Below are 15,997 nucleotides of genomic sequence, written 5' to 3' on the forward strand. Positions count from 1 at the left end.
TAAGTGCAGCTGGACAGCTGACATAGCTAAAAAGATAAGCTGTATTTTTCAGTGGTATTGTAATTACATACTATGTATTCTTTCTCTCTAAGCAACAGATTTTATGTTGTTGATGGATTGTTCGCTTTTATTTAATGCACAAATTAATGTTTTTAATCATTTGATGAGAAATTTTGATGAGTTTCAGTAAGGGATGAATCACATCCTTTTTCATTAACTTCAGGACCAACCTCCATCCTAGCTTAACAATGCATCTAGTGAACACTGCCTGCATTTGTAGTGTTCTGGGTTTTTTCTGTAACTGAGTTATGTCTTTAAGATCATGCTTATGTTTAGGATTCGCTTTTTCTGTCATAGTATTTGCCTCTGAATTAAGTCTTCTCTAAACATTTTGTTTCCAGCTAAGGACTGGCAAACCTTGGACTTCCTGTCTGTCAGGATCAAGATTTTCCCACACGAGATGGCGAGGGACAGTTTTTAACTATCCAGTTCCTCACCTGCAGCCTTGGGTCAGGTAAAGATGGTCTGCCATATCAGCTGGCAAACAGCTCAGGAGATCTTTTCCATGGTTGGAAATCATCAGAATGGGGTCATATCACTTGCTCTCTTGTGCATTCCCTGCAAGGATGGGATGGTGGCCTTGAAAGCTACTCAGATGGGATACATCTCAGTGACAGCCCCCTACCCACAAACACCATTTCCACAACCACTTCCCATTGACTCTATTTCCATTTCTTTTATTGGTCCACTGGATCTTTCCCTTCACTTGCCACAAAAGAGGTAAGGAATTAAGCCTTCAAATCCACAGTTATGCAGGGGGAGTTGAAAACAGCCCATTCGCTTTGGGTGATAATCCTTTGTCTGCATGTTGGCCCCAGCTACCTCATGTCTTACAGGGACAGAAAGTGAGTTAAAATTGGGGGTGAGATTAGAATTCGGGAATTCTGTCCTTGCAGAAAGGGGACTCTGAGCAAAAATACTTACTTCGGTCTGTGCTAATTCCTGCGGGACTGACCCATGAACGTGTAACAGAAAAAGGAAATATTGCTGATACTCACTGCTCTTCTGGCTTTTTTGGTTCTAAATCTGCAGAACTCAGGAATCAGGAAATGCCTGCAGAAAGGTTTTGAGGGGGTCAAGAAACAGAACTACGCTACAGTGCTGCTTTATCTATGGATAAACAAAATATGGCCGCTTATTGTAAAGAAAAAAGAGCTCAATCTCTTTCAGAACTGTAGGTCAAAGAAATCCACAGAAGGTAGCACTTGTTTTTTCTGGTTTCACACACAATGCTGTAATGTGATATTAAAATCCCCACAATTGTGTTTACAACATCAGCTAGCAGCTGTTAATGAGGACAGTACCTTACCTCAGCTCTTATCTTGTACAGGATGGATTAGCATGTTTATATTTTCCCATCTGTTTGTTATGCTACAAAACTAATATTCTGCCACAATCTATTCTTAGTAAAGATTTTTTTATGCTAATTTCCTCTGTATCAAAAGATACAGTAAATGTATGTACTCAGGATAACTCTCTTGCAATTCAATACACTAAGCTATTTTGCTCTAACTTCGCAAAATGTAATATGAATTTCCAAGTAGAAAAAGTGTTAAAAGAATAGTCTGTTCTTGCAAACTATTATGTGGTAACCAGGCCTCTCTCATATCAATAAAAAGCTCTCCACAGTGACACCCTTGCCCTTTCTCTAGCCACTTTCTGCCAGGTAGGAATCAGAGAAATGCAAAACAGCCTTAAAAGCTCCATATCTGATCAGAGAAAACTCTCTCAGTGCAGGTTAGGTACAGACTTCCAAAGACTTTGTTCTAGTTTCCTTTTAATAAGCCATTGCAAAGGGGACTGAGTTAATTTTTTAGGCTGCTGTGCAGCACGAATGCAACAGCCTGGACAAAATCTGCTGGATCCACCCTGCAGCAGGCCAGTGCTGGCAGGACGATGAGGCTGCTTGAAGGCAACGCAGCTTGAGCTGCTCTGGAATGCTGGTTGCATGCAGCACTGGATCTTCTTCCATCGGTTTTGGTGGGGTTCAGACTACCCTCTTGCCATTCAAGCGCAAATAGGCTCTCTGTTAATAAGCTGCCTGATGTTTTTTTCACAAGTATTGATTAGAATCCAGAAACTAAAAAAAAAAAGTCACAAGGAGAACGTAACATGCAATGTATATCCAATGCAGAAGCCTGGTTTTTCTACAGCTTTCATGATGTTCTGAAGAGTTTTTTCATGTTCCCACATTATCTCCTTATCTCTACCAGTCAGAATAGATACCCTGTGATAAACATGCACAGGAAACTAAGCCCCAGAACAACTCCATGATTATCCTGAGACTACTTGGTGAACTGGCTGGAGATGGGAAGGCTGCCCAGCTCTCTCAGTAATCCACCCTTGGCCTTAGTTCAGCAGAGCACTTAGGTACTTGTTTAACTTAAACAAGATACAGTGCTTTACCGTGAATCATAGACCTTTTCATTATTATCACTTTTACTGCAGGGAGAGGGAATTAAGTCTTAGGAAAGGCCTTGAAGCAAACGGGAGCAATAAATTCAACATCCTGCGGCTCTGCACCCTGGGTCTGCCAGAGTCCCTGACCAGAGGGAGGATGAGGTTTAGAGACCATGGCCCAGCTCATTTCCTCCTCCTGCAGTAGACAGCAGTCAGATTAGTGACTGCAGGATTGCTGCTGTGTAGAGATGAGCTAGCCATAGCTGGAAGCTAATTACACATCCACTAGCCACTCTCCTTATTATTCAGTCAAGGAACAAAATCTTCATTTGTTGAAAAAGCCAAAAAAACAGCCAATAACTGTCAATGTCTTTTTTTGAGAAGACACAACTATGGCTATCACTCTTCATTGCAAAAGTGCAACCTTTTATAACATCTTCAAAAATATTTTTTTGTTACCAATTTCGATTGGAAAATTGGAACTCCAATTTTCACCACCTCCAAAACGAAATTCTGTTCTTCAGGAAGAAGAACAAGAAATTGATGGCAGCAAATGCTGGATTCCAGTTGATGAATGAGGCCGGACCTTCCTTCCTCCTGACGCACCACACATAGAAATTGTTGGTCTTCTGAGCAAACTGTGAAAGAAAAGGTTTTGAGATATAGCTGTATCACGATTAATGTTTCTATGACAGACAAATATATTCCTTGCCTAAAATTTTACTAACATTCCATTTTATTTAATGATTTGAATTCACCAACAGTGCGCTTTGGCATACCTTGGGATATTAAGGGGAGGCAGCAAAAGCTCTTTGGTTAAGGCTGAAGCTAACTTCTGTTATAGCACCCTATTTTCATCCCTTCGACATAACTTTGGCTTGGAAAGCTGCTTGAGTCTGAAGCTTGCCAGGTGTATTTTAGTCACTTCTGCAAAAACTGAGGAAAATCAGCCAAATGACTTTCAAGTTACAGGTTGTTAAAACTTACTGTGATTGGAAATATCTACTTTTAATTAGTATTTTTAGTCCTTGTCTTCAGTTTGATTGATTGAGTTGAATTAATGCCGTCGATAGCAACACTCCTGCCTTCAGAAAATTTCACTGTCACTTAAACTCATCCCCAGCTGAATGACTGTGACTGTAGAGCAATGTCCTTTTCCCAACCTATGTGTAGCCCATCAGGAGAGGTTATTGTTCATGACACCATCTCTGACGTTTGTCTTTGCCCACATGCTGGAGACTGTCCCTACCTTCGACATCTAGGAAGGTCTAAGTGAGCCCCAACTTATTTCAGCCAAAGTGACTGGGTTACTTGAAACAATGACACAGCGCTCCACTGCTAACCTCACCCTCCTGCACAGATGCAGGTAGGGAGCACTCATGCCAGCAGATCTGCTCTCACTTCTGTAAGAGGTTACCCTCACAGAAGGAGCACTATAACAAAATGAAGCTGTACCACTGGCCAGCACCTCCTTCCACAAGTACAATTATTTCCAGTGCTATCCACACATGAGGATTCGAGCCAGTGTTATGTTCACACTTTTTGATTAAACTAGTACAAATATTTGTCTTTCTCTACCTCAAAACCCACTTCTAACCTTTCCATATAATTAAATCGTCTTAATTTGTGCACTGACAGTTTACAAAGACAAATGGTTGACATTGTGCAAAGATATAAACCACTCTCATTTTTCATAAGACTGAGTCCAAAGAGTTTTGTTTGTTTCAGAAGGAATTATGAGTTCACTTATGTTCTTGCTGAGATCAAGGAGGCTTTTTTTGGCATTGGCTTGAGTGGGATAATTACTGAACACTACATAACATTTTAAAATGGTTAGATTAGATGGTAGAAAGAAATTCTTCACTATGAGAGTGGTCAGGCACTGGCACAGGTTGCCCAGAGAAGCTGTGGATGCCTCATCCCCAAAAGTGTTCAAGTGCAGATTGGATGGGGCTTTGAGTAACCTGGTTTCCTCCAGCAACGTGGTTGAAGGTGTCCATGCCCATGGCAGGGGTGCTGGAACCAGATGATATTTCAGGTCTCTTCCAACCCAAATCATTCTATGATTCCACGATTTCAAGATTTTCTTCTCTTTGGGAGGTGACCTGAAGCTACCTGCTGAGTGGCAAAAGGCCTTTATTTACACCAAGGCTTTCTACAAGTCTCTCTAGTTTTACAGAACACTTCATTTTTTTTCTATTAGTTTTCACTGCAGAAGGAATCAATCCACAAAATGTAGTACCGGCAAATAATAAAATTGCTGGTTTCTAGTCATTGTTAGCTGCACCAGTCATCACCTACTTAAAATGTGATGACTGATTACAAATTTAATCCATGAAGAGAGAGATGGGGCTTGCTGCCTCTCCATCTAAATAAATTTAGCAAACAAACTCTAAATGCCAACTGTTGATAAGCCATGATATTGTGATTTCAATCTGCAGACCATGATGGAAGTGTCTGTTTACATTAAGTGTTCTATCTCTGATTAAAACAGACTTCTGCCTGAATTACATCTGTTGTCATTGCCTATACCTATTTTCCCAATGAAATATGTATTTTAGAGCTTTGATGCTATTTTTACAATTCTTAAGTTAAAAATAAGTACATAAAATAGTCACCGCTGTTTTCAGTATATCAATATTTTTTCAATAAAATTCAAATAAAACAAAATAGTACTTTAAAACAACAACTGAATTGGTCAAACTTCTAATCTGAAAACTCCACAACCCTGGGAAACTTAGGATCAGTGTGTGATCTCTTGCATTCTCTTTTGTAATGAGCTGGGCACTCTGAGCACTAAAGTTAAATCCAAAATAAAAATCCTAACATAAAGTTAATCCAGCTCTATCCACTCTGGACTCACATTCCAAATTATGCATCTTGGTGGGCTTGTTTTCATCTAAGTACAGTTGCTGTTTTCAACAAATAAGTTTTTTTTTCCTCTCCCTCTTCACAAGCTTCCCTCCCTCTCTCTTGCCACACTCCCTGCCCTTGACTTCCCCTCTAAACCACTTCCTTCCCATATGATTTCCAAATTAATCATTCTGCTCTCTCCCTCCCTCCTCTCTATCCCATTTTCCTCACTTCATCCTGTTTCCTTGCCCAATCAAAGATCTCTTAGTCACAAGTTTCCTCATTCCTCCTCCTCTCTTCCATAAATGTTACTTATATGACAGTAGCAGCTCATTGCAATTTTTAAAAACACTTTCACAGTTAATCCTCATTGAATTAATCTCTAAGAATATCCTTTTTATAAAAAAAAAAAATCCATAATACAGTACTGGGTATTCACCAGAAGAGGTACTCATTTTAGAGGAACAGATATTGAAAGTCTTGATTATGATCAGTTGAAACTATGAAACATTACAAAGAGAGCTGATTTAGAAGCAGCTCTCATGCTGAGTTACTCCAATTGTAAGATAAGCAACATTAGTTTTGTATAGGCATCAGCCAAATAATGTAAATGTATCCGCTTTTCTTTTGGATCAATGGATTATCTTGCTGTGCCTTGTGTGGCAGTGGCAGAAATTTGCATCTATCGTCCAGTTTCACAAATAAGTACATGGTCTTCCTCAGAACTCTTCAGTTTGAAAAGCCAGTTGACCTGAGAAAGAGTCCTACCTCACCAAATATCTTCATTTGAGGGAGTGAAGTATCTTGAGGAGAGTTCAACTTTCGAAGGTGGCATAACACAATCAACAGATTCGAGACACAGTGGAAAAAAATATCAGCATAGACAGAGAAATCCACAAGAAAGAACTGGACTACGCAGGGACTAAAGGTTTGAAAAGTTGCAGACATTACAAACTACAAAAACAAGAGAGAAAATAAAATAACACTCTTAGATTTATGTTACTGAAGAAAGGAAAATAAAAAAGAATTTCAGACTGCTATGCTGACATTAATTAAGGTTTACAGCATCCCCAAGAGCTTTGGCAGACTTGGTCCCACTTTTATGGGAAGAAAACGATATATTGAGAGATAAAACAGCATTGTAAGAGTGCAAAGACAGGGTCCTGTTTCGAGGTCAGCATGAGACGTGACTTTGGTCAGTTCCTAGTTTGCATCATAAAAGCAGGATTCGGATTATAGCAATTTCATGCAGTTATAAATGCAATTCCATTACTTCCTCTCCTCTTCTTTAATCATAGAGGCTATCTTGTTTCTGTTCAGAGCACAGCACCTCCAGACACTTCAGCAGGGTCAAAACCACTTCATTCTTCACAGAAAATTGTATGCTGGTAGTGGCCACATTCTCATTAGTTTTAAATGAAGATTAAAACCAGGGGAGTCAGGCTGACACAGAACCAGTGTAGTGAGATCAGCATGATGCAATTTGTCTCTGAGGTAAAATTAGTCAGTTCAGCCATTCACAGAAAATCATTAAGACTATAAATAAGACTCCAAAGACCAATAAAAGAAGCATGAGGGAAGAGAACGATAATTCCATATTTACAATGTCTATATATGCATACACATTTATGATCATTGTTTTGGGATTAGGTAAATAATAAGCATCAATTTTGCCAGGTACCATTTAGTGCTTGTAGTTGGACTGGTCTGTAGACCTCACAGGAGAAATAGGTCTTGGCAAAGCAGTTAGAGAGGAAAAGAATAGTAGGTTTACAAGTCTTTAAAAACGTTAAGGTGTGTTACTAAATGCATTATTATAGGTACTGAGATTAATCAAGTTCTGCAATAGTCATCAGTTTCAGTGAAGAGACCTGTTTGCTTAGAGTTAAGTTTGTCCCAGCAGCAAGATTTATGTGAAACTACAGTGTAACAGATTATAGGACAAGCATTGCTTCATTCACACACACTGGTCTTCAGGGTCATCCTAGACTGCAACCAACGTGTGCTCTGTCTGCAGCCAACTGCAAACACTTCTCAGTTATTACTGTAATTCAGGTGACAGCTGTAGGATCCCTTTTCAAGTGGTACCATCACACGTCTAAACACACGTTCTCTAAATTGGGTGCCAGCACTGTTTTTGCACAGACTACTACCAAATTCTCCCTGGGGGATAAACCACTACACCAGTACAAACAACATGTGTCTACACAGTGAAGTTTTGGAGAACAGAAAAGCCTGGATGCAAAATTTCGTCAACACATAAGTGCCACTCTTGAGCACTTGTCCCTAAGCATGTAACAGATCTACCGCTCACAAGCATTATTCACCTGCCAGGAAGCATGTGGGACCCCTCTCAACTTTAGAAATGGTTTTCATACCAAAACCAGATATCCAGAATATTTCACCCAAAACAACAAACCTCCTGCCCCTGGAGAGAAAAGGTTGTTTATTATACCAACATTTAGTATTGCAACACTCAACATACATGTTAATACATAAACTACATCGTTCCAACCCTATCCTTCTCATTCCTCACTATTCCCTCTCTTGCTATCAGCTTGCTTAATTTATTGTAAGATATAAAATCCTTATTATCATTAGTTATGTTTTAGGTACCGTAAACATTTGTAAAGCTAAGCAATAGGAGGAAAATATTATTGTGATATTATTAAAACAAGAACAGGGTGAAACAAACGCATGATACTTATGAAAGATACTGGGGTATGTTTGCACAACTTGGGTGTATTTTTAGGACACGGTCTGTCTTAGTGACAGAACATAAAAGAGAGAAGGAATTTCTGAGTGTTACACTGAATTCTTTTATTGGTTTTCTAAATATTCCGGACTAAAGCCTCTCTTGCAGTGTTTCTTATAATGCAGAGAAAATATTTTTCCATCCCATGGGCGTACTGTGAGAATTACTCATCCGGTACATAGATAATTCCCAGCAAATAAAAATGCCTCCAGTCATAGTTGGTGTTACCTGTTCCTCACAGCTTCTGTGGCACAACAGCTGACTACAGCCCAGTGGGCATATCACCAGTTGTTGTGGGGATGCCTATATATTTCTGGACAGGCTATTAAATGAGGAGAGAACAAATAATTCGTGTTTTCTGTGTTCAACTGCAGCTTACATAGCATGGTTTTCATAGGAACATATCATCTGCCTCTTATAGCCTCACTCAAGCTGAAAGCAATGCTGGGAAGAACTGGCTTGCTGTGCAACTTCTGTCAAGTGGTGCTGCTAGAAACAAGGGTTCATCTTTAAAACCAGAAATATAGGGAAAGTGAGCGCCTTTGCTGGGTACCCTTCCTTGTTTCCAAACACTTGGTCTGCAAGTAAAACAAGGAAAGACTTTATAATTGGCTGAGGAAAACACAGTAACATAAGTAAGTGAAATATCCACACCCATCATATCTCTGGCAATTGTTCTTTAGTTCACTTCCCTACCAAGGGGTGTGCCAAAGTCCAAGAGGCTAACATCCCTTTGACTCTTAGTCTTCTGCCTTTTCCCTCTGCAACCCTATTAATGGTTAATCTATGGTGATGATGAACTTGGACGATATGTCTCCAACCCCTATAGGAAGTGTGATCTGAACTGATCCACCCACACTGGCAACAGCAATTTATTTTTATTGCTGTCATCAGTGTTCCCCACCCCCAGCTTCAATCACAATTTCCACAAGTTCAGTGGAAAGCAAGCAGGAAATGCCTTACTCTCACAGTAAAACTGCCTGTGTGCCACAGCTTTGGAGAGGGCTCCTGCCACGGAGGCACTGCGGTGACTTTAGTAGACGAGGATCAGCAGCACCCCAGGTACTCGCACAGGGCTCCTGTAGTACTAAGGATGTATCCCAGCACAGGAAGGAAATCCTTTCCTTGTCCCTGTCCTCTCAGTTTAATCTTATCTTCTACCCATTACAAGCTTACTTATAGCTGTAGTAGTTTCTAATATTTCTGGGAGGGTTTTTGCTTAAAAAGCTCTTAGAATTACATTTTCTGCACATTTTTTCATTCACCAAGAGTAGACAGGAGTGTTTTTTCCTTTGAAAGGCTGTTGTTGAAGCTGATGGATCCCCTTCCCAGGCTCATTGACAGAAAGGCGACTTTTCCCAGACCCACATCCAGTCTGCTCTGCCTTTTCACATGTATAGGGTAGGAAGCACTGAGTTTATATACACCTGAGTGAATCCGAGCAAACATATGGGACCTGAAATGTGTTGTGTATTTCATCTTCATGATGAAATGTAAGACTGCTGATGTTTTATATCAGCTGATAAAAAAGCCAATTTAAAAAGAAAAAAGTGTAATATAGATGCTTGTTACGCCAAAACTCAGCTGAGGGTCTTCTGTTGGTTAATGAACTGAGGAAGCGGATGCCTGTTTCCTTCCCTGGAGCTCCAGCAGACACAGGACTTGGTGGGCTCCTGGAGAACACTTGAACTCCACCAATGGCTGGTGACCTTCGGGGGCTGTACTGTGTTCCTCCCTCACCCCCCCGACTGTTGAGGAAGGACGAACTGAAGTTACGGGCTGACTTACAGATGACATTCAATGCCCTGCGGTAGCCTGAGCACCACAGCACATCCCTTACACCTTTGGCAAAGAAAAGAGTGGCCACCACACGCTGCTGGGCCGCTGCCATTTTCCACCCTGGAGTTGGGCCCACTCCCTGATGCCTGGAAAAAGATCAATGCACAGTCCTCTGATTTGCTTCTGCCGTTGAGTCTATACTGCTTTAAAATAAAACACGTTGATGAACAAGAAAATCCTTCATCTCTCTGAACTGATGTGGGTTTCAAACGTCTGCGAAACGAGCTTGTTTTCCGGGCCCGTGCTGGGGTGGCACAGCAGGCTCCTCGGGGAAGGGAGGCACTTTTCAAGTGAGGACAGAACCGCCACGACCCGACTCATTTTCTGTCACGTTTTTAGCCCTCGAAGTGCGAGGCGGCCGAGGTCCCTGCTCGCCCTGGAGCTCGGCAGATACCCTCGGACACGGATGACCAACACCCTCGGAACAGCAGGCAGGCGCCGCTCCCGCTGCCCGCCGGCCTAACGAGGCTGGTGGGATCTTTACTCAACGGCCTAATTGCCGGGGAGGCGGCTGAGAGGAGCCAGGCCGGGGAACGGCGGCGGCTGTCCCCTCGGCTCGGGGGAGACCCCCGGACGGATCCGGGGGGTGGGTCCGCCCGGGGTAGCCCAGCGCGGGCGGCCCGCGGCCTCCCCTCTCCCGCCCTCTCTCCCTCCCGTCTCCCTGGGTCCGCCCGTATCCCTGCATTCCCTGCTGCAGCAGCATCCCCTCCTCCCCTCAATCCCATCAGTAGCGGCGGCCCCGGGTTCGGCTCCCCGCGCTGCGGCGGCGCTCGGCGGCGGCTCCCCCCGCCGCGGCCGCCATGTTGGGCTGCTGCGCGCTCGGCGGCGGCGGCGCCTGCCGCGTGTGACCGCGGGAGGGAAGGAGGGAGGGAGGGAAGGAAGGAGGGAGCGGCGGGGGAGAGGAGGGCGCGGAAGCGGAGGGAGGGAGGGAGCGAGCCGGGGAGGGAGGGCGCCGCCGCTACCCCTCCCCGCCGCCCCGCGCACGCACACACACACGCACACACACACGCACACACACACACACACGCATCCCGCACACGCACCGCCCGAGGATGCCCTTTGCCCGGGGGGGCGCAGCCGGGAGGGCATCGCGCCGCCGGGAGTGAAGCCACCGCCGCCGTCGTCGGGGCCTCCCGGCCCGCAGCGTGCGGCCGGAGCGGGGACGCCGGCGCTTCCCCTCCGCCCCAGGACGCGCACCCGGAGGAGGAGGAGAAGGAGGGCGCCGTCTCCGCAGCAGCAGTAGCAGCAGCCGCCGCAGCCATGGGAAGGATTTGACAGGGCTCGGAGCGCTTTTGCCGGTGTGTCGGGGCGCGCGTCCCGCCCGCCGCCCCTTGGCGCAGCGGACGAGAAGGGGGCGACGATGAAGACTTTAGTTTTTTTGAATCACTGAAAAGCCTTAAAAGGAGACTCGGTAAGGAGGAGGAGGAGGAAGGGAAAGGCTGCCTGGGGCAGGACGTGGCTGCGCCCTGAGGAGGGGGGGCTGCGCCCCACCCCGCGGTGGCCGCGGAGGCGCTGCTGGGGCCGGGGGAGGCGGCGGGGTCGACGGGGCTGCGCGGCCCCCTCATCCCTCCCTCCCCGCCGGTGTGCGCCCTCGTTTCTTCGTCCTTTCGCTTATATAAACACGTAAATACGCCTGTTTTTCCCTTCCCATCCGTTCTGGGAAGCGGATCCGGAGGGGCTGTTATCCCGTGGTGCTGCGGCGGGGCTCCTCTCAGGATTGCGCTGCATGATCTGCATCGGGAATGAAGGAGAAGACCTTCTTAAATATATAAGTGCGTGTGCCTGGGCACGCACAGTGAAATCGGTGTCAGTCAGTCTCGGCTGAATTTGAGTGCAATTATTATTATTAAAGCACCAGGAGTGGCCATAAATTCCCCCCCCCCCCTTTCTTATTAAGCCTATTACATTTTTTTAAGTATAACTATTTTCTTCGCTTAAAAATCATATGTACACAGATATACACACTACATGTGTGTGTCTGAAACTCCAAGGGTTTAGTTTCAGGCTGGGAACACCGAGGTAGGCTGGAAATTAAGCACTGCCACGGTTTGACGCTTGTTAAAAATACTGTTGACTTCTTTTTAAACAACAAAACCCTCAAAAGTTTTTTTTTTGTTGTTGTTGTTTTTCTGACAAAGTAATAATAATCATTAAAAAAGAAACCCCAATGCAAACTGAAACAACCATGTCTGGAGAAGTGCGTTTGAAGCAGTTGGAGCAGTTTATTTTGGATGGGCCAACACAGACTAATGGGCAATGCTTCAGTGTGGAAACCTTGCTGGATATACTCATCTGCCTTTATGATGAATGTAATAATTCCCCTCTGAGAAGAGAGAAGAACATCCTTGAGTATCTGGAGTGGGGTAAGTTTGAATGTGTTTATTTTGTGTACATCCGTCCATGTTCTTGTCTGCTTTGTATAATGTCTCTGTTATTTATGTGTAAGAGGGATTGTTTATAACACAGTGTTTTACCGGGAAGTGTTATCAGTTTTACTGGATTTAAACGTGGTGGTGGTGCTAAAAAGAAATCCATATTGGTTATTTGTCTTCGAGGCATGTACATAAAACATACTTTGTATTTTTTCTTTTTTTTGACTTGGATTAGACTCTGGTACTTGAGGCATATTTGTTTGCCTTCAGGCCCAGCTGTTGAGTTTTGTTTCCTAAAGTTGCTGGGAATATAGAATGGTAAGGGTTAAATTCGCTGATGCCTGGTAAAAGATCAATGCATAATCCTCTGATTTGCTTCTGCCGTTGAGTCTATACTTCTTTAAAATAAAACATGTTGATCAACAAGAAAATCCATCACCTCTCTTAAATGATGTGGGTTTGAAATGCCTGCGAAAATGGAGGAGATCACGTTCGCTTCTTAAACAAAATCATTGCTGACTTAAGTAGATTGATTTTCCTGATGAAGAAAACAGTTGAAAATCAGAATGAAACTGTATGTGTCCCCAGCACCCTTTCCATTTTCTCTCTTCATTTTGTGGGAGATAGACTATTTGCAGATCTTTAAAGGAAAGCAGGTGAATGATAGCATGCCAGTTCTTCTTAAGTTGTCACGGAACTGGTTGATTCAATTTTTTTCTTTTTAATTCTCTGTCTTCCTCCTCCTAAACTCAGATGTAAACCAGAAGATGCAGTCTGACATAAGAACCTTGATGAGAATGGTTGCTGTATCTGACCTTCAAACTTCAAAGTCATGCTGCACTTCTGCATTTGCATGCAGAACCATTTACCACATTTGCCTTGTAATAAATACATCAGCAGGCCTCCTTTATTAAAAAGCACGTTTTTGAAACACGTAACAGGCATTTGATTAATTAGCTGGTTGAGCTCTTCAAAATTAAGTTGCTGAGGAAAGACATTGTTTTGATAACTGATCTAACAACTTGAGGCTGATATGTGTGTGTTTTATTTTCTTGCTCCGCACTGTAGTCATACTGACATCTAAAGGACATCTGACTCAGTAATTAAGTTTCTTGTAGTGTTCACATTGCACTGTTTTTTGTTTTCTTATTATCTGGAGAAACAGGCTATAATTAATGCATTCTAGCTAAGGAGGAAATAGTAATTAAAAGTACTTCTGAAGAATCTTCCCTCTCAAACTGTCACTGGCATACAGAAGCTATGAAAGACTGGGAAAATATGATGGCTCCAAGGGTATTTTCTATGCAGTAACGTAGTGTAGTCTGCAGTGGATCTAGCCAGCTGATATCCTGTAAATAATAATAGTCAAGTTAACCATATCTAGATGGTCAGAGTAACAGTGTGTTTGAGACCCATTGTATTGGATGCTTGGTGGTTGCTTGATGGGCAAATGCATCATTACAAGGCTCTGACAGTACCTGAAAATTTCTGCAATAAACTTTCCAGGCTGCTGATGGAAATAATACACTGTTTTGGAAAGGCTGGAATAAGGTTTCTTGCTGCCCTATTTTTCCTGCTATTTTTCCACTCTCATGCTCCAGCTGTGCCTTAGCAGTACTCTTGAGCTTCAGAGAAGACCAGTTCCTCCCATTTCCAGGGCTGAGTTGCCTCTGTCTGCTCCCAGCTCTGCTGTCCAGACTTCTACCCTGGGAGTTTTTTCAAGAGGGTTTCTGAGGTGAAATATAAGAGCCAGCGGTCGCTGGTACCTGCCGTTTGCAGTGTCTACATGTATGATCTCTTTATCCTGCAGACACTCACCTGAGTTGTCTCTTCGGAGAGCCAGCCCTCCTGGTGAAACTAGTGGTCTCTGGCATTTCTGTTGGCATCAGGGGGTTGGCAAAATCAAGCTCTTAGAGAGGTTATGTACCCTTCAGTGCTCTGGTGCAGTGAAGTTGCCAAGGCTACCCTGCGCTTTGATATAATTGTGACCTCTCACATCTCTCTCCCCAGAAGGGGAAACAATGCAAGTGGTTGATTAGAAAGAGGTTATATGTGGTTTTAAGGTTGGAGATGTGCTGAGTAGTGGCAGAAGTGGAAGGCTGGCAGCCAGAAATCCTGGACTCTGCCCCCACCTCCCTGAATGACTCAATGGTGAAGTGCTTTCAGCTCAGTTTTTTTCAGCTTCTCTATTTGAACAAGTTGGAAAAGTAGCACCAATTTTACACCGGGGAGTTCTGAAAGCTGCTGTATGGGAAGCGCTCGTGGTTTTGAATGTACCATATGGAATAGTGTGTATTAATTTATTTTTCCCATCAGTGAAATGAAACTTTATGCCTGGTGTTTCTACTGGTGGATGTCCGTTGGTTGCTGTCTTGGAAACGCATTTTTTTGGTTTCTGCCAAGCATCTACAGATCTACTCTATTACTATTAAGAGTGCAATCTGAATGTATCGAAACTGGTCATGGAATGGTATGAACTTATGTGTTTACAAGCTGCAAAGTACAGATTTACTCCTGAGAACTGATCATCATCTTAAGCTACGTTTCTGGTTTTGTTTTGGTTTTTTTTTTTTTTTTAATTATTCTTTATAGAAATAAATAAGATTTATTTATATAGTCCGTTATTTTTAAGAAAAGGCTAAGAAATAGCTGTTCAGTGATCACAGACTCCTGTTGAGCAGCAAAGAATTATTTCTTGCTTTTCAGTGGTGCACTTGTAAAGGTGCTACTGTGTGGTTTTGGGGGTGGGGTTCTGTTCGTGGATGTGTATTTTTATATAAGTTGCCGAGAAGTTACATGCTGTATTTCACATAAGACTGAAGCACAATCTAATTTTTTGGGGGAAAAGGTTTAGGAGGTATTCCAGCACGGAAAAGCTAATGTCTTAATGACAGCCATGTGACTGCAGCTATATTTAGGGCAACTAAGAAGCTTCATGTTCTAGTACTTAGATCTTTTAGGACTATTTTATGAGCTTGTTATCTAGAACTATAACATATTTAAAAAAAATGAAGCAGGGTGAAACAGTTTAGATCTGAACTGGTTGTTCACCTTTTGTTTTGGTCTGATGTTACAGGTTTAATTCAGCAAGTTAAGGTCTCTGCAATGTGAAGTTGAACTTTAAATTTTTGTAGGATTTAAGTCTTTTTTGGTGCTTGAAATTACATTAGACTAATTAGAAGTGTCAGGTAAATTATTTTGTGATTCAGAATCTGCTTTGCTTCTAAAATCCTTTTTTTGTCTTTATTCCCTATTTTTATGTGGTATTAGTTTTGTGACATATGAATAAGATCTTTTGATTTTGTTGTTTATTTTACATAGGTATCCTGTATGCTAAGACAACGATGGAAACAGCCATTGTATTTGAGTTCTGAGGGTTAAATCGGGGCACATTTTGAGATAACGGGGAGGAAATGGAACATTTAAAATTGGCTTGTTCTATGTATTTGATCTCAGTTTTCGTTTTTATTGGTATTGATAGTTGTATTTACGATTTAGAAAAGGGCTTGTCTAATTATAGCAACTGGAGCTTAGCAGAAAAAGCTCTTGAGAATTCCAAGCACTTTGCTTTTTCTCTTCTCTGTGTGTATGAGTTGCCACACTGATGCAAGACTCTAAGGGAGGTAGTGAAGGCTGATAATGTGAACTTGAAATTAAAACATAGTGATAAAAAGAAACGTTTGGAGGTGGTCTTGTTCTGTGAAAAATTCCTTTACAA

At 42.8% G+C, this 15,997-nt stretch overlaps 2 protein-coding genes across 11 annotated transcripts in view; one reads left to right on the forward strand and one right to left on the reverse strand.

The window, feature by feature from the left end:
* Window positions 1-1,488: 1,488 nt before the first annotated feature.
* On the reverse strand, window positions 1,489-11,644 carry LOC108496246. The gene is made up of 4 exons (XM_017812771.1): window positions 11,539-11,644; window positions 10,951-11,274; window positions 2,920-3,098; window positions 1,489-2,140 (listed from the first exon to the last, which is right to left on the reverse strand). Exons 1-4 carry the CDS (start codon window positions 11,642-11,644, stop codon window positions 2,114-2,116), a joined length of 636 nt encoding a protein of 211 aa, XP_017668260.1. The 3' UTR covers window positions 1,489-2,113.
* Window positions 11,169-15,997, forward strand: part of CDC42BPA (CDC42 binding protein kinase alpha) — a 186,460-nt gene continuing 181,631 nt past the window's right edge. For all 10 annotated transcript variants that reach the window (XM_017812837.1, XM_017812838.1, XM_017812847.1 and 7 more), the window contains exons 1-2: window positions 11,169-11,318; window positions 12,046-12,270. In XM_017812837.1, coding sequence (XP_017668326.1) covers window positions 12,075-12,270 — 196 coding nt within the window. In that variant the 5' untranslated portion in view covers window positions 11,169-11,318; window positions 12,046-12,074. The remainder of the gene's footprint in view (window positions 11,319-12,045; window positions 12,271-15,997) is intronic.

The sequence above is a fragment of the Lepidothrix coronata genome, unplaced genomic scaffold (genome assembly GCF_001604755.1).
Source record: "Lepidothrix coronata isolate B3197 unplaced genomic scaffold, Lepidothrix_coronata-1.0 Scaffold38, whole genome shotgun sequence".
NCBI lineage: Eukaryota > Metazoa > Chordata > Aves > Passeriformes > Pipridae > Lepidothrix > Lepidothrix coronata.

Excerpts from the sequence above, each read along its gene's own strand:
- LOC108496246 (XM_017812771.1), bottom strand. The coding sequence starts at position 11,644 with ATGCAGATCATGCAGCGCAATCCTGAGAGGAGCCCCGCCGCAGCACCA. Across the intron at positions 11,275-11,538 it reads ATGGGAAGGGAAAAACAGGC|TCTTCATCGTCGCCCCCTTC; the intron begins GTATTTACGTGT and ends AAAAAACTAAAG. Across the intron at positions 3,099-10,950 it reads GCAAAGGGCATCCTCGGGCG|TTTGCTCAGAAGACCAACAA; the intron begins GTGCGTGTGCGG and ends TTTCTTTCACAG.